The sequence below is a fragment of the Haliotis rufescens genome, unplaced genomic scaffold, assembly GCF_023055435.1.
Source record: "Haliotis rufescens isolate VD_foot unplaced genomic scaffold, xgHalRufe1.0.p SCAF_58, whole genome shotgun sequence".
NCBI classification, from domain to species: domain Eukaryota; kingdom Metazoa; phylum Mollusca; class Gastropoda; order Lepetellida; family Haliotidae; genus Haliotis; species Haliotis rufescens.
The window spans coordinates 509,077-528,219 of NW_025964312.1; the positions used below are offsets into that span (position 1 = coordinate 509,077).

At 42.0% G+C, this 19,143-nt stretch overlaps 1 protein-coding gene across 4 annotated transcripts in view; it reads left to right on the forward strand.

Moving 5' to 3' along the window:
* LOC124112825 (anoctamin-7-like) overlaps window positions 1–19,143 on the forward strand; it is a 148,018-nt gene that overhangs the window by 114,053 nt on the left and 14,822 nt on the right. For all 4 annotated transcript variants that reach the window (XM_048385382.1, XM_048385383.1, XM_048385381.1 and 1 more), the window contains 8 exons: window positions 1,847–1,983; window positions 8,646–8,814; window positions 10,713–10,878; window positions 11,054–11,144; window positions 12,881–13,047; window positions 16,104–16,186; window positions 16,811–16,948; window positions 17,477–17,672. In XM_048385382.1, the coding sequence (XP_048241339.1) occupies window positions 1,847–1,983; window positions 8,646–8,814; window positions 10,713–10,878; window positions 11,054–11,144; window positions 12,881–13,047; window positions 16,104–16,186; window positions 16,811–16,948; window positions 17,477–17,672 (1,147 nt within the window). The remainder of the gene's footprint in view (window positions 1–1,846; window positions 1,984–8,645; window positions 8,815–10,712; window positions 10,879–11,053; window positions 11,145–12,880; window positions 13,048–16,103; window positions 16,187–16,810; window positions 16,949–17,476; window positions 17,673–19,143) is intronic.

Sequence of the window (19,143 nt, forward strand, 5' to 3'; positions counted from 1 at the left end):
GGTGTTAAACCCATCATTTTGGGCTTTCCTCCCACATTAAGCTGACACGCTGTGATATAACTGGAATACTGTTAAAAGCGGCGTTAAACCAAACTCACTCACTCACTACAGATCAGGGCACCGTTCCACAAAGCTAGGGGCAAGGACTGTCGTAAGTCAGTGTTAATGTATGGGAGTTACGATCACTTTAGCGCTAAGATGGCTTTGTGGAACGGGGCCCAGGGTAGAAACAGGTAGAGAACATACCATATGTTGAACCCATGGTAGGGGTGTCACAATAAATCAAAATATCGATAATTGCTATTGGTAAGCACTTGTAAATCAGTTTCCGATCAATAGTATCGATTTCAGTACCGAATATCCATAGTTTTGATTGTATTTACCATATCATGCGATTGAGTCAAATGCTGTTCAAATTTGTGTTTCTTTTGATCATGAGTATTAGTAATTTACACATGGTTTTCTTTTTCCTAAATTATTTGGAAAAAGAAAAAACAAATCAGTCATATTTCAAACTTCACTTTTTATTTGTTGCTATGGTTATCACATTAAGAAGAAAACTTCAGTTCCAAGGTTAAATTCAACTCTAAAATCCATCTAAAATGATACACTGAAAACTATCAATATTTATTGCAATAGTTGCTTGCAGTATCAATAGTTATCGCAATAGTTTCTTTCAATATCAATAGTTTCGCAATAGTGATTTCCAAACCAATAGTGACCCCTAACACACAGCATGTGCAGATTGCTTTTAGCATAGGATAAAGAATTAATACTTGCATGGTGTTACTGTTTCTTCTTCATCTGTTGCTGGGACGGTGGGATAGTGTGGAGTTTGAAGCCTTTGTTCATAATACTTGAAGGCCCGGGTTCAATTCCCCACACATGTACAATGTGCGAGGCCTTTTTCTGGTACCTCTGCTAAGGTATTGCTTGAATATTGCAAAAGGCAGCTTGAAAACGTACCAGCTCATTCCCCACTCCTGACTCGTGAAGATCCAGGGTAGAATAGGTCTTCAGAAACCCATGCTTGCTGTAAAAGGCGACTATGCTTGTCGTAAGAGGAGACTATGCTTGTCGTAAGAGGCGACTAACGGGATCGGGTTGTCAGGCTCGCTGACTTGGTTGATGCATGTCATCGGTCCCAATTGCGTGGATCAATGCTCACGATGTCAATCACTGGAAGATCCGTGAAGATCCTGGGTAGAATAGGTCTCCAGCAACCCATGCTTGCCGTAAAGAGCAACTATGCTAGTTGTAAGAGGCGACTAATGGGATCGGGTGGTCAGACACACTGATTTGGTTAATGCATGTCATCGATTTCAATTGGGTGCTCACGATGTCAATCACTGGATTATCATTAAACTACAAACAAACATAAAGGGATTCAGATAAATTCAATGTTATTTTATCTGATCTCAGGTTAGCTAAGGGGTAGATACAAGTGTTTCGGTGGGGACAGGCTCTGGTTATGGCAGCACACTATGATGGGTTGGATCATTGCTCTTGGTTTGGTTAATGGTTTGACTTGATTATCTACGTGGTAACTCAATATTGCTGACTTCAGCAGAATACATCTACATATAGCTGTTCACTTATTTCTGTCATCAGTATATATATATTTGATGCAATTGCTAAACATTTCCTACCTGAACTCTATTATTGAATGTGATATGTAAATTCAGACAGGAAGTAAGAAATTCAGACAGGAAGTAAGAATTCAGAAATCTGCCACAAAAAATTTGTTTTGGAAGATAACAATAGAAAGCTTTAATGATTTCAATGTGGGATAGTTTGTTTCGTAAGGACACACAATTTACAACAGCTGTCACTGTCCATGTTTCAGGCCCACCCGAACCCCAGCGACAACTGGTCGCAGAAGGTTCTGCGTGCGGTCCGCATCCCAAACATGATGAGCCAGGACGTCCCCAACAGACCCCTCGACTACTACACCTGCCAGTTCAAGCGTTCCAAGCTCGACAAGTAGGCAGCTGACGACTTCTTCAAACAAACTAATTGACACGTATACAGAGATGAGAATGATTTTGTTTCAAGGTCACAGAGGATGTCCAATAGTTCATGTGTCATGGACTTCATATTATTAACATTTATGATTAATAAATATAATTTCTGTATATTTCATGGGATATACCACATTACCACAATGCAACAGTAAGGTTCTGGCCATGACACCTTTAAGCATGACTTTATTCAATTGAAATATTTTGGATAATTTCCTGCGGGGCTTGGTTGACATTGAAAGCTGCAAAATTGCAGATGCAGCATTCAACAATATTCCCCCTTAAACCTGCCTAGGCATCAGTCTCTTTGTGAATAGTCCTAGCTTGGTGCTCATAATATCAGTCACTGGGTTGTCTGGTACAGAGTAGGGGTGAAACAATACAGCAAGGATACGATACGATACGTATCATGATGCATAGGTCATGATATGATATGTATCGCGATACACATATTTATGTCAAACCACTGGAAACTTCTTGACAATAAATATTTCAGAGCAGGTTCAAAAGGAAAAGCTAGCTGTAGACACATGTTTGTAAGGGCTATTTTTAGTAGTGAACTTGAATCGGTAATTACAACACATTTTGCTGTATCTGAATGGTAAAAATGTCAGGGGTCATTAAACGAGTAGTAAGTAATTTATTTCAGCAAGTGTAAGTCTTGTATTGTTACAGAGAAAAACGTATTGTGTATCGTATCGTCACATAAAAACATGCACTGGTGCACTGATGTATACTGATATATGATGGTTCCCTAGTACAGAGTTGATTATTGACCGGCTGATGTGATATACCGTATTCGACATAATAAGCGCCCCGCTCTAATAAGCGCCCACGGCGATATTTGCTAATATATTGGCTAGTGAACAATCCCAATCGGCACCCCTTCCGATTGATCAGTGTACGCAAAACTTATTTATTCGTGCATCATACGCACTCGTGTGTTATATCACCCTTAATTATGGGCAATTAAATTCTTGAAAAATATATCTGTCGTATGTAAACATTTCAGGATGTTTGCATAAACCACGAAATTTACGATCTTTCAACTCAAAATAATGTTCTAATAAGCGCCCCCTATTTCTAATTTTGAGAGCGCCCTGGGCGCTTATTACGTCGAATACGGTAATTAGACTATTACTGTGTATGGTGTTAAAGCAATCAGAGAGGGAGAGGGAGGGAGCGAGCAACTCTGATGAACTATCATTATGAAACTCTATTAAGCTAAATGTTCTTACCTTGGGAAACAAGTTGACAGCTGTTATTAGTCATATTTACATTTTTTTATTGACCTGTAAAACATTTTTAAAAATTGGACAATCCAATACCTCTATTTGATCAAAGTTAACCATTTCTACAAGATATTAGCCCAAACAGATGATGTTTATTGCCTGACAAGTCTTTCTACAGGAGGGAAATATGGCCAATAATACCCAGGCATACAATACACGTCTATTGCACGTCGATTTCAGACATGATTGGCAGTGTTATTGACAACAGGTGTCACCAAGAATGGCACAAACAGCCATCAATACAACTTCAATACAAGTCATTTGGAGTGCCAAATTGCTCTATTCAGTTGTTGACATTGCGATAGGGAAGTGGAATGATAAAAATCTTTTTTATGTGGGAGGCAATATTGAAAATATATCAAGAGTATAATTGGATTTCAAGGCAAGACAAAGGTTAATTGGTATCTGTAATGACAGATGGTGTAGACCTGAGAGAAATACGCGTGTTGAGCAAATATGCTGTTTTCCTGAAGCCAGACACGTTGATTGTTTCTGATCGTTTATCTTTATTCAGCATGTCTGTTATGAATCCTGCTTCTGTTTCATGAATTTATTATTGAATTTATGAAATTTATTAATAACACATGTAACAAAATTAGATTTCATTTTCTCTGTAAGCATCAAGTCCATATCTCATTATAGCTTCAAAACAGGTATATGCTTATTAATTAAATCATGGATAAGGGACCTGTTCAAAAGTTTGATGTCAGATAAAGAACTTAATTCCATAAGTTTTTAGACATTACCTATCCCCATCCCCTACCCACCCCACAAAAAAATCCCATAAAAATAGCAATGACAAAAAAACAAAAACAAAAAATTCTGAAAATTTTGAATTCCAGAGTTTAGGGGCCCATTTTGTCACACATTCTTTGACTGAAGTTTTTTTGCTAGGTGTTGAAAATCATTTGGAGGGTTTTTATAGATCAAATCAGCCATTCTATATTACTCACTAGATGGACGAGATGGAAAGAACGGATGTATTTAATGATATCGCCGTAAGCACGCACTCATGCATGCTCGCACACACACCTCCCTAGGGCATCTGACATCAAACTTTGGAACTGATCCCTTATTTATCTTGAGTTCAATCTAAGGAGGACAGAAAAGAATGTAATTCTTTCACTGAGTTGTCTCCCTTATCCCATTATAGCTACAGGCCTGTAGATTGATAGGCTTTGTAGGTAATACCTCTTAAAGGGGAAGTGTACACGCAAAAATCACTTTCTTTCTTTTTCTAAACAAAACGCAATTTTAGAATTAGTTAGTATCTGTGTTTGAAAATATAAACTGATTTTGTTCACAGTGAAAGTAGGAAGCTCAAAATAGTGTGAAAATGCTATGCCGTTATGAGGCCTTCGTTTTTCGAGCTAAACAGGCCAGAGTTATCCCCCTTAGATTATGACGTAATTGGTGCCAATTCAACTGGGTCCCTGTCTATTCTCAACGCAAAAGATATCAAGTACACACTCCGGCGCAGTGGTGACTCAGCATAACACTAGACTGGCTGGCATCTGAGACGCTAGAATCACACACTTGTAGCTACACCACGTGAAGCGGCTCTAACAAAGCATGATGACGTCATAATGTTTATCAATTGGCACCAATGACCTCATATTGCAAGGGGCATAAGCCATGGTGTTTTTGTTCTGGAAATTAGAACATTTGGTAAATGTGAAAAATATAAATCGTTTTAATGCAAAAAATATGTTAATTAATTGTGATATTTTTATATTTTTGTCTATGACACTACTAGGTTAACACTTTTAATGTGCAAAAAGTACACGAAAAATAGGTTCATTTCCTTGTGAACTTGCCCTTTAAAGGTAGGTAACCTCTTTATCCTCTACACTTTTTCACCATCATGGTGGAGATACCACTCCATTGTCCAGTATTACAGAGACTATACCAGCATGGAGTATAGAGACAATGCGAATATCCATTAACTTCAAAATATGTGTTACCTGATCGAAATAATGGATATATGTTGCAGATATTGAGGATATTATATGACAGAGGGAAGATGATATTTAGGTCACTTTAAATGGGTTTTGTTAGACTAATGCTTTGAATCTATATGTTTTGATAGAAACAAGCAACTATGTTTAATTTGAAAAGGATCCCCATTAAGATCCTGAACCTGTGGAAAATCTAGACTTGTTTAATTCAGGGCGATAGCATTACAGAAAGGGTTGTGCGGAAGGGAAAATAATATGGTCCAGGGACTGTGAGGCAGACTAGGTTTTTCGTCTTAAACTGTGACTCTTCTCTTCCAAAACTAGGGGTCGACCCGCGCAGATGTGGGGTAGAATAGGTCTTCAGCAACCCATGCTTGCAATAAAAGACAACAATGTTTGTCAAAAGAGGCAACTATTGGGATCGGGTGGTCAGGCTCGCTGACTTGATTGATGCATGTTATCGTATCCCGATTGGGTGGATCGATGCTCATGATGTCAATCACTGGATTTTCTGGTCCAGACTCGATTATTTACAGACCGCCGTCATATAGCTGGAAGATGGCTGAGTGCGGCGTAAAACAAACAAACAAAACTTGAGGTCAACACCATATTTACTGTGTAAAGTTTCGAAATATTCGAAATGGCCAGCACGGCAACCGCTGTTTGTTTGAAATCCTTTGTGAGGAAGTCCTCTCCTTCAAAGGTACTGGACAGTTTTTTGTGTTAACAACTGACTTTCACTTTGTGCTAGTTGATTGGAGTCTAACTTTAATCCATGAGGTCCAAACTGTATGAACATTGGAGTATTGTTAGGATGTAAATAAGGTCAGATTTGCGTATGATCACATGTTTTCAACTATTAGCCGTGCTTGTTCAACTAATTAAATTCAGCCACACCCTCATGTGCCATCTTCGCTTCTCAACAGCATGTCAATGTCCGAAAGTTTATGAAATGAAATAATTTACAAGCTCGTTAAATATGACATAACTTTTCACAAAGATTTATACATCTACATCATGTACATAAGTAATTCTTGAAAATTAAGTTAGATACAGCAAAAGGATTGTAATAATATTACGGTATCACGATGCATGTGGAGTTGTTTGTTTACTGCCGTTGCCATGATCGTGTCGGATCAATCCAATCGATGATGTAACAATTCAGAATGTTTTTGTTCATGATTTATTAAATCGAAAGATGCTAATTTTTCTAAATTAAGGAATTTGAGTGTTTTCTTTTCATCAAAGAACCAAAAATTATAATTAAATAACAAAAATATCGGACAGGATGCGCCTTGACGTGAAGTGTCGCAAGCCAACAATGGCCATTACGGGTGGTGGTGTGGCGAGAAATTTGACCGATACTTTTTAACTTGTAGAATTTACTTTTTGAGGTAAATAAACTACTTAAAGTTATATATATAGAAAGCTGAGCATTTATGCATACCAGACACAATTAATAATCATAAATAATAGTTCTGTGTTTATTCATGTTAGAAAATTTCCAGGTTTTGGTTTGTTGTTTAACGCCGCACTCAGCAATATTCCCAGGAATGTGGAGGTAGTCAGTCAGTGTTTACCTCATCTCAAGAATACAGTCTCATGGAAAACATTTGAACATCAAACTTTATCTCACCTTACATTAATATTCTAGCAACTGATTGGTTAAGGAGCTGGAAATTATTTTCCATGTAGCCTGCTCAACTGAGAAATCAATCGGAACACATCGTAGATACCTTGCTTATTTCATATAAGTATCTTTGAGTGGAAAAAGACTGATGTTTATCTGAATGCATTAGGGGGGCACGGGTGGCCCAGTCGACTAAGGCACCGTGATTCGCTACACTGAGTTGCGTCCCGTTTTTTTGCACTTCAGAAACCTATGATTGTGGGTTCGAATCCCGGTTCGCCCCAATTATGTTTCTAGGGTTATCAGCACCATACCCGTGCTCATGGGTTTCACCGAAGTGGTAAACACCTGAGACCTGCATCACTTCGGGTTTTCCTTCCACATTAAGCTGACACGCCGTGATGTAACTGGAATACCGTTAAAAGCGGTGTTAAACCCAACTCACTCACTCACTGAATGCATTGGATAAAGGGAAGTAACTCAGTTCGTTTGCATCACCTGCTACGTGTTTTGCTAACTCAGTGCAACTGTTGATATATATTCCGGGTCTGTAGGAATGAATGTCCGTAAGATAAAGTTATTGTCAACCAATCCCTTTGGGCATAATGGGGCGGTCGGGTAGCCCAGTGGTTAAAGCGTTCGCTCGTCACGCCGAAGACCCGGTTTCGAATCCTGACATGGGTACAATGTGTGAAGCCAAATTTCTGGTGTCCCCCGCCATGATATTGCTGGAATATTGCTAAAAGCAGCGTAAAACCAAACTCACTCACTCACCCCTTTGAGACCGCCTCCGTGGTCTTGTGGTAGAGCGTCCGCCCGGGCCGCGTCATACAAAAAGACGTTAAAAGATTGTACTTGTTGTTACCCTGTCTGGCGCTCGGCATTAAGGGGCTAAAACAAGGACTGGTCGGCTCGGAGTCAGTATACTGTGTCTGAGTGGGGTATTCATGTTAAACTGCGGCATGGTATCTCAGTGAGCTAGCACTATAAATCGGCATCAGTCCGGACTAGTACAAGCAGCCACACACACACATACACGTGCATGCAAGTCGCTATATAAGTGCAATAATCTTGGACGCGACGTTAAACCCAATTTCACCTCACTCACCCCTTTGGGCATAAGCCTATGTATCACTCCAATGACGGCTCGGGGTACATAGACTCATACACAGGGGACATAATACAATATACCCCTGGAGATCCCCACTTATAGTGTAACTCGTACACTTATGGACGTCAGTTCACAGTCATGTGACCATCTTCACATGTTCATTGGAAAAGCCATGTATATTGTATTTTTCAAATTAAAAAGTTATTGGCTTTTTGAGGCAGTTCAAAGGTTTCAAATCAAAATGACCACCTCTGATTGAATCCACAGAAAATTATCTAAATTCAATTTAGAGTGGTTAAACCTAAGTGTAACCAGGCTCTACAGTGAACTCACGCTATGTTTATCTCCTAAATCACTGACTGACGGGGCAATAGAGTAGCCAAGAGGTTAAAGCATTCGCTCATCACCCCGAAGGCCCGGGTTTGATTCCCCACATGGGTACTATGTGTGAAGCCCATTTCTGATGTCCCCCCACCGTGGTATTTCGGGGAATATTGCTAAAAGCGGGGTCAAATCCAACTCATTCACTCACTCACTCACTCACTCACTCACTCACTCACTCACTCACTCACTCACTCACTCACTCACTCACTCACTCACTCACTCACTCACTCACTCACTTGGTGCTCGCAGGTTCCTTGGCCATGAGAACCACGACACGTTCTTCTCGTCGACTCAGAGGAGCCAGATGGTGTGGGAGATCCTGTCCACCGCCACGTACGGCAAGAAGAAGAAGGCCGAGATCGGAGTGGAGAGAATGATTGAGGAAGACACATTTGTTGCAGCGTTTCCCCTACATGATGTGAGTGACTCTTAGAAAGGAATTTATGTATGTAACACGCCAGCAAAATAAGCAGGAGTCTGTGCCCTCTCGGAAATGGACCAATGAAGAACGTGCAGTGGTCTAAGTGAGCCTTAGAAGTAAAACATAAACGTAGGGATGATAACTGTATGCAAATAAAAATTTCTTCACCAAAATTTGGTTTATTAAATTGAAATTGGTGAGGGGAGATCCACCACATCCAGTGAAAAGATTACTTCTGTTTTTTTAAACCTAAGAATAAGATGTTATTTTTTCAATAATTTTCTGGAACAGATTGTTTTGGTAAAAGAAGGTCCCATCCATGCATCCATGTCTATATTTCCTTATAAATGCTCTATAAATATACTATTCCTATATTCTCCACATCTATACCCCCTATGTGTATATTCCCTAATGCTCCATGTCTGTTACCTTGTCTATATCCTTGGCGAAGCTGAAGTCCTATGCCCATATTCCCCACATCTATATCCCCTATGTATATATTCCCTAATGCTCCATGTCTATTACCTTGTCTATATCCTTGGCCAAGCTGAAGCACCATGCCTATATTCCCTGTCTATATTCCCTAAAGCTCTATGTCTGTTACCTTGTCGATATCCTTGGCAAAGCTGAAGTCCTATGCCTATATTCCCCACATCTATATCCCCTATGCCTATATTCCCCACATCTATATCTCCTATGTCTATATTCCCCACATCTATATCTCCTATGTGTATATTCCCCACATCTATATCTCCTATGTCTATATTCCCCACATCTATATCTCCTATCTGTATATTCCCCACATCTATATCTCCTATGTCTATATTCCTCACATCTATATCTCCTATGTCTATATTCCCCACATCTATATCTCCTATCTGTATATTCCCCACATCTATATCTCCTATGTGTATATTCCCCACATCTATATCTCCTATGTGTATATTCCCCAAGTCTATATCTCCTATGTCTATATTCCCCACATCTATATCCCCTATGTCTATATTCCCCAAGTCTATATCTCCTATGTCTATATTCCCCACATCTATATCTCCTATGTCTATATTCCCCAAGTCTATATCTCCTATGTCTATATTCCCCACATCTATATCCCCTATGTCTATATTCCCCACATTTATATCTCCTATGTCTATATTCCCCACATCTATATCCCCTATGTCTATATTCCCCACATCTATATCCCCTATGTCTATATTCCCCACATCTATATCTCCTATGTCTATATTCCTCACATCTATATCTCCTATGTCTATATTCCCCACATCTATATCTCCTATGTGTATATTCCCCACATCTATATCCCCTATGTGTATATTCCCCACATCTATATCTCCTATGTCTATATTCCCCACATCTATATCTCCTATGTCTATATTCCCCACATCTATATCCCCTATGTCTATATTCCCCACATCTATATCCCCTATGTCTATATTCCCCACATCTATATCTCCTATGTCTATATTCCCCACATCTATATCGCCTATGTGTATATTCCCCACATCTATATCCCCTATGTCTATATTCCCCACATCTATATCCCCTATGTCTATATTCCCCACATCTATATCTCCTATGTGTATATTCCCCACATCTATATCCCCTATGTCTATATTCCCCACATCTATATCTCCTATGTCTATATTCCCCACATCTATATCTCCTATGTCTATATTCCCCACATCTATATCCCCTATATCTATATTCCCCACATCTATATCTCCTATGTCTATATTCCCCACATCTATATCCCCTATGTCTATATTCCCCACATCTATACCCCCTATGTCTATATTCCCCACGTCTATATCTCCTATGTGTATATTCCCCACATCTGTATCTCCTATGTGTATATTCCCCACATCTATGTCCAGGGTCCCTGGGAGAAACCGAAGCACTATGTTGCCCCCGAGGAGTTGAACCAGAGACAGGTGTTGTCCCGGTACTGGGCGCGGTGGGGCGTGTGGTTCAAGTACCAGCCGCTCGACCACATCCGAGAATACTTTGGGGAGAAGATCGGCATCTACTTCGCCTGGCTGGGTAAGTTATTTTAAGTATACAACTGGTACAATTTTGCAGCACCATGAAATTATAATTCTTGCATCATTATTGTAAAAGATGCCACGCTGGAGAATGAGCACTGGTTTTAGTATTCTATATTTGATTTTGCTGTGTTCCTGTAAGGTGTTTCATAGTTCCTGTGTCTGTGTTTCAGGTTTCTACACAGCGTGGCTACTCCCGGCTTCAATTGTTGGTGTGATAGTCTTTCTCTATGGCTGCTTGACTATGAACACTAATATCCCAGCGTAAGTCATGCATTGTGCGCCCGAGCTAATGTTCCCCTGCCCTGAGCTAATGTTCCCCTACCCTGACCTAATGTTCCCCTGCCCCGAGCTTATGTTCCCCTGCCCCATGCTAATGTTCCCATGCCCCGAGCTCATGTTCCCCTACCCTGAGCTAATGTTCCTGTGCCCCGAGCTAATGTTCCCCTACACTGGACTAATGTTCCCCTACCCTGAGCTAATGTTCCTGTGCCCCGAGCTAATGTTCCTGTGCCCCAGGCTAATGTTCCCCTACCCCAGGCTTATGTTCCCCTGCCCCAGGCTTATGTTCCCCTGCCCAGTACTAATGTTTCCCTGCCCCAGGCTAAAGTTTCCCTGCCCCAGGCTAATGTTCCAATGCCCAGAGCTAATGTTCCCCTGCCCGAGCTAATGTTTCCATGCCCCGAGCTAATGTTTCCCTGCCCCAGGCTAATGTTCCCCTGTCCGGGCTAATGTTCCCATGCCCCAGGCTAAAGTTTCCCTGCCCCAGGCTAATGTTCCAATGCCCAGAGCTAATGTTCCCCTACCCCAGGCTTATGTTCCCCTGCCCAGTACTAATGTTTCCCTGCCCCAGGCTAAAGTTTCCCTGCCCCAGGCTAATGTTCCAATGCCCAGAGCTAATGTTCCCCTGCCCGAGCTAATGTTTCCATGCCCCGAGGTAATGTTTCCCTGCCCCAGGCTAATGTTCCCCTGTCCGGGCTAATGTTCCCATGCCCCAGGCTAATGTTCCCCTGCCCCATGCTAATGTTTCCCTGCCCCATGCTAATGTTCCCCTGCCCGAGCTAATGTACCCCTGCCCGAGCTAATGTTCCCCTGCCCCAGGCTAATGTTCCCCTACCCCAGGCTAATGTTCCCCTGTCCCGGCTAATGTTCCCCTGTCCGGGCTAATGTTCCCATGCCCCAGGCTAATGTTCCCCTGCCCCAGGCTAAAGTTTCCCTGCCCCAGGCTAATGTTCCAATGCCCAGAGCTAATGTTCCCCTACCCCATGCTTATGTTCCCCTGCCCAGTACTAATGTTTCCCTGCCCCAGGCTAAAGTTTCCCTGCCCCAGGCTAATGTTCCAATGCCCAGAGCTAATGTTCCCTTGCCCGAGCTAATGTTTCCATGCCCCGAGCTAATGTTTCCCTGCCCCAGGCTAATGTTCCCCTGTCAGGGCTAATGTTCCCATGCCCCAGGCTAATGTTCCCCTGCCCCATGCTAATGTTTCCCTGCCCCATGCTAATGTTCCCCTGCCCGAGCTAATGTACCCCTGCCCGAGCTAATGTTCCCCTGCCCCAGGCTAATGTTCCCCTACCCCAGTGCTAATGTTTCCCTGCCCCAGGCTAATGTTCCCCTGCCCCAGGCTAATGCTCCCATGCCCCGAGCTAATGTTCCCCTGCCCTATGCTAATGTTTCCCTACCCCAGGCTAATGTTTCCCTGCCCCAGGCTAATGTTCCCCTGCCCCAGGCTAATGTTCCCCTGCCCCAGGCTAATGTTCCCCTGCCCCATGCTAATGTTTCCCTGCCCCAGGCTAATGTTCCCCTGCCCCAGGCTAATGTTCCCCTGCCCCAGGCTAATGTTCCCATGCCCCGAGCTAATGTTTCCCTGCCCCATGCTAATGTTCTCCTGCCCAAAGCTAATGTTCCCCTGCCCGAGCTAATGTTCCCGTGCCTAGTGCTAATGTTCCCCTGCCCGGGCTAATGTTCCTCTATCAGGTGCTAATGCTGTGTTTGTGTTCCAGTGTGGAGGTGTGTACGAGTGCGGAGAAGTACAAGATGTGCCCCCTGTGTGACGAGGACATCGGCTGTGAGTACTGGTACTTGTCTGACGTGTGCCTATTTGTGAAGATTGCCTACCTGTTTGATCACCCGGGGACCGTCTTCTACGCTGTCTTCGTCTCTTTCTGGGGTAAGATATTGCAGTTCTACCAGTGAATATGGATTACTTAATATAACTGACAACGCTCCAATAGGCCTAGGGGCGGTAGGGTAGCCTGGTGGTTAAAGCGTTTGCTCATCCCACGGAAGACCCATGTTCGATTCCCCACATGGGTGCAATGTGTGAAGCCCATTTCTAGTGTACCCTACTGTGATATTGCTGGAATATTGCTGGAATACTGCTGAAAGCGGCATAAAACCATATCTCATCCAATTGTCCTTCAGGTACTGGGGGGGCGGTCGGGTAGCCTAGTGGTTACAGCGTTCGCTCGTCACGCCGAAGACCCGGGTTTGATTCCCCGCCGTGATATTGCTGGAATATTGCCAAGAGCGGCGTTTGATCCACACATGTGAAGCACATTTCTGATGGCCTCTGTCTGACATTGCTGGAATATTGCTGAAAGCTGTTTAATCCATCCATCCTATCTGACTCACTCAGCACTGTTCAGATGCAATGACTTCTGAGTGGTTGGTTTTGGTTGGTTGGTTTGTTGTTTTACGCCGCACTCAGCAATATTCCAGCTATATGACGGCGGTCTGTAAATATTCGAGTCTGGACCAGACAATCCAGTGATTGATATCATGATCATGGATCCACGCAATTGGGATCGATGACCTGGATCAACCAAGTCAGCGAGCCTGACCACCCGATCCCATTAGTCGCCTTTTACGACAAGCATAGTCGCCTTTTACGGCAGGCATGAGTTGCTGAAGACCTATTCTACCCCGGATCTTTACGGGTCACTTCTGAGTGGACCAAACTGAGAAGTATGTGAGGTATTCGTTGCAAAGCCCTACAACATACCCAAGAGTCTGTTATACTCAGTTAATTCTTTAGATTTCTATTTCCATGCCTTTGTCTACCCGTATCCTTCAAGCTTGGAGGGGCACAGGTGGCCCATCGTCTAAGGCACCATGATTCGCTGTGCAGAGTTGTGACCCTTGGGCACGCAAGAAACCTAAGATTGTGGTTTCGCCCCAATTATGTTTCTAGGTTTGTCAGCACCATACCCTTGCTTGTGGGTTTCACCGAAGTGGTTAACGTCTGAGACCTGCTTCACTTCGGGCTTTCTTCCCACATTAAGCTGACACGCCGCGATATAACTGGAATGCTTATAAAAGTGGCGTTAAACCCATCTCACTCATGCTTGGCTGTTACCAATTTGACCAGATCTAATTCATTCAATATAGTGTTTGATACAGTAAACTACGGTTAACAAACTCAAATGGATGACTACTTTTGGTGTGTTATAAACGTAGTTCGTTATGAGCATATATACAGTAAATGGTCGGGACAAAAAAAACAGTTTGTTATATCTGTCTCTTTGTTATAAGCGTGTTCTTTAGAAACATAGTTTACTGTATATTACTGAAACCAAGTTAAAGAACACCCACAAATTGACATCTTCCAGAGGCAAGAGAGTTAACTGACTTTGAAAGTCCAGTTTCCACCCTTGCTGAACTAGGCTTGATCGTAGCGCCACCAGTGGCTATTACGAGTTATGTCCTTTCTATGCCTCTCCTCTAGACCAATCAGATTCAACCTCTCGTATCACTTGCATTTGCTTCAAACAAAACGGTGGCGCCCAATCTAGACGATCTGATCGATAATCAAGATCTATATTGTGATAAAACGAGTCTGATATCGCGAAGTGCATCAAATCACGTGAGCACCTTGATTAAAAACATGAAAAGATTTAGAAAATATCTGTTGACAACGAGTTAGCGGTGCACATGCTTTGCAAATCCTGCAGTCTACCGAAATCTGCATGACACCCTACGAACCGGATTTCGATTTCGGTGCAAGATTTTGATTGGACTATGCATAGACAAAACATAGGAAACAATACCAGCCTAGTTCAGACTTTTATAGTCAGTTAACTCACTTGCCTCAGGAAGATGCAATTTGAAGGCTGTGTGTTGCAATATCCACCAGCCATGACAGATTAACTAGATACTGTAAATCATGAAATTAATGCATCTACGAAAGAATGCGACTGCTGGCCCCTAGCCAAAAATGTGACTCAATATGAATGAGACACCACCCATCCTCTCAAGCATCAGTGGATTTATATCTAAAGAAAATGTCCTCTGTCAGGTTTACAGGAGAATCCTCACCTTAGTCCAACCTTACATTAATCCAATCACACACCAAATAGCACCGCTTATTAGCGCGGGAATAGAGTACTTCCACTACATGCGCGCTGGCTCGTGTCGGCCTTTGATGCAATTGCAAAGAACAAAGACACTGTGTTGCGTGGGTGGCGTCTGTCTGGATTTGCAGGTGTGATCAGTGATGACATTAGTGAGTAGAACTCTTGTCTTGACCCCAGCAGTGACAATTCACAGGATGTAATTAGTGTTTGAATGACATTGTTTATGTATTTGTTACAAGTGCTGCTCAATAAACAGTGGTGTGGAATATATACCGTATTCGACGTAATAAGTGTCCCGCTCTAATAAGCGCCCATGGCGATATTTTCTAATATATTTGCTGGTGAACAATCCCAATAAGCAGCCCTTCTGATTGATCAATGTGCACAAGACTTATTGATTCATGTATAATACGCACTCGTGTGTTATATGCACCCTTAATTGTGGGCAATTGAATTCTGGAAAATATATCTGTCGTGAATGATACTCACATACTTTTCTTTTGTATCATGTCAGGCTGTCGGCATAAACTACGAAATTTACAATTTTTCAACTCTGTTTTTGTTCTCACCAAAATTATATTCTAATAAGAGCCAACTACTTCCAATTTTGAGACCGCCCCGGGCGCTTATTACATCGAATACGGTAGTTGTTTACTATGTCTAAGTTGGTATTTCTGCTATCCAAAATGTCTTATTGTTGATATAAATGCAATGTTTAATAATGCGAGCAAAGACCACTCGCATTTAATTCATGCTCGCGTGAATTTCAAGATTTACAATAATGAAAAAATGTTTGTTTGGTTGGTATGGCATGTTTACTAGACCTTGCTTCTGTGGTTGAATGAATGTTGAATTAATTCTGTGTCCCCAGCTGTGACATTTTTGGAATACTGGAAGAGAAAGAATGCCAGCTTAGCTCACCACTGGGACGTGCTGGACTTTGAGGAGGAAGGGGTAGGTCTTGGTATTAAAGAAAGGGATAGGTCTTGGTATTAAAGAAAGGGGTAGGTCTTGGAATTGAAGAAGGCGTGTGTCTTGGTATTTAAGAAAGGGGTAGGTCTTGGTATATAAGAAAAGGATAGGTCTTGGTATTTAAGAAAGGGATAGGTCTTTGTATTAAAAAAAGGGATAGGTCTTGGTATTTAAGAAAGGGATAGGTCATGGTATTTAAAAAAGGGATAGGTCTTGGTATTTAAGAAAGGGATAGGCCTTGGTATTTAAGAAAGGGGTAGGTCTTGGTATTGGAAGAAATCGGTGGTCTGGGTTTTGGAAGAAAGGGGTAGGTCTGGGTATTGCAGAAAGGGGTAGGTCTCAGTATATGGGAGAAATGGGTAGAGGTGGGTATTTTGGAAGAATGGGTTTGGGTGGGTATTGGGAGAGAAGGGGTAGGTCTGGGTATTGGGAAGGAAGGGGTAGGTCTCTGTATATGGGGAGAAATGGGTAGAGGTGGGTATTTTGGAAGAATGGATTTGGGTGGGTATTGGGAGAGAAGGGGTAGGTCTTGGTATTGGGAAGGAAGGGTTAGGTCTGGGTATTACATGTTGGAACTTGCTCTGTATTACATTTGCTTGGCTTCAGGAGCGCCCCCGACCTGAGTATGCTGCCAAGGCCCCTGAGTTCAAGGAGAACCCGATCACTGGGGTGAAGGAGCCCTACTTTAACCCTCGGGACCGAATACCGAGGATACTTTCTGGCATGGCTGTCATTGTCATAATGGTGAGTCACATAGTTGAAAGGGCTCATTTGCCTAATAAAACATTTCTTGTATCACAGCAATCCCATTAAAATCAGATCTTAGTTCTCGCTACCGCCAACCACAGATCTGAGGACATCCCATTACAGGTCGCTTCAGAACAGCCCTTTCGCAAAGAAGGGGTAGGTCTGGGTAATGGGAAGGAAGGGGTAGATCTGAGTACCCCTTTCTTCCGTCATATAGCTGGAATATTGCTGGGTGCGCCGTCAAACAACAAACAAACAACCTGGATTTTGTTCATAATGTTGTTGTTGTTGTTGTTGTTGTTACACTATGTTCATGAATAGAATTGCCTGACATGCACAATGGTTACTCGTAGGGCCGAAAGTCCTGGTTCTTTTCCCCACACGAAAATTGTATGAAGACCATTTCAGGTGTCCCCTACTATGGTACAGCTTGTATATTGATAAAAAATACTTGTAGCCATATGGCCACTTGCTAAAAATGTAAACTTTGAGGCCTGAAACTACGACTGTCTGCTTGTGTTGCAGATGGTGCTTGTCATCGTGTTCATCATCGCTGTGATCATGTATAGGGTGCTTGTGAGCATCCCACTGTTCGAGAACAAGGCGCTGCGGTCGAAAGCGTCCATGATTGCCAGCTTGTCTGCTGCCGTAGTCAACTTGCTGCTTATTATGGCGCTCGGCAGGGTGTACGAAAAACTGGCTTTAAAACTCACACAGTGGGGTAAGAAAATGTACAAATCACTCTCTCACCATGCAATTAGGTACTCCTTGTTGATTGGTTGCTGAACAGGTGTGCGCCTGCTGACAGATAAGGTAAAAATATTATGTAACCCGCTGGGAAATGCCAAATTTCTTACCAATGTTAAAACAAATGGTTACATTACTGGAAACAAAAGCAATTTAGCAAACTTAACTGAGCATATCCGATTTTAACAATGTGTTTCATATTTTGTGATATTATACATTTTGACCTTAATTTCAGGCTTAAAAAAAGAAAAGAATTGGTTCTTAGCGGGTTTTTTAAAATATAGTGCGGCCGGGCGGTGCGTTTGTTTTCTTTCCTAGTTCAAACTTGTATGTAACCAAATAAACAGTTGTGTAACCAAATACGATCAACCTGGGAAAGAGCCTCCCTTATGAGTATTCCTTGATGAGTAAATTACGGGAATACCCGTTGGAGTTGGAATATTTTAGGATGTTTGGTTTGTTTTTTAAAAATGGAAATAAAAACGAAACTTGCGGTGAACGTTATGATGATGTGAGCGGTGCCTGAGAACCAAGACTATTATATTTTTTAGCCAAACCTTTACACTTTGACCATGCACCCAAAGTTTTTCAAAATACTTTCCCTCACACTGTAAACATCTCCTCAGAAACATGAGGCCACCGAAGCTGAAATTTTAACAATGATAACACCCCAAATTTGTTCCAGATTTTAGAATCCAATCAGCCACAGCAGCCATATTGAAGAATCCATTTTCGGCCATTAGGCTAAAAGAAAATAATAGTCTTGGTTCTCAGGCACTTCTCATAAAGTATGCCGCACATTACATTTTTAAATCAATTTTTTAAAATTATATATAAAAAGTCTAACTTGTATTCCAGTATTTTACTCATCATTTAAATGTAGGGAGGCCCTTTCCCAGGTTGATTGTACACAACTGTTTATTGGTTACGTACTAGTTTGTACAACTGAAAAAAAGAAAAGACACCGTCCGTCTGCACTATTTAAAAAAACATTGCCTGAGAACCAATTCTTATATTTTTTAAGCCTTACTCTGCCAGTTTTGTTCAGAATGCACTGAAATTTGGTATTTGTATTAGTTTCAATATATTATGTGGCTGAACGTATTTATCACTATGATGACATCATATTTAGTTCAGATCATTAGATTTTAGTGTCAGTTTGTAGTCATCCGTGTTTATGGGGGGCACGGCTGGCCCAGTCGTCTAAGGCGCCCCGATTCGCTCTGTAGAGTTGCGTCCTTTTGCCACGCCAGAAACCTATGATTGTGGGTTCGAATCCAGGTTCGCCCCGATTATGTTTCTAGGTTTGTCAGAACCATACCCGTGCTCGTGGGTTTCACCGAAGTGGTAAACATCTGAGACCTGCATCACTTCGGGCTTTCCTCCCACATTAAGCTGACACGCCATAATATAACTGGAACACTGTTAGAAGCGGCGTTAAACCC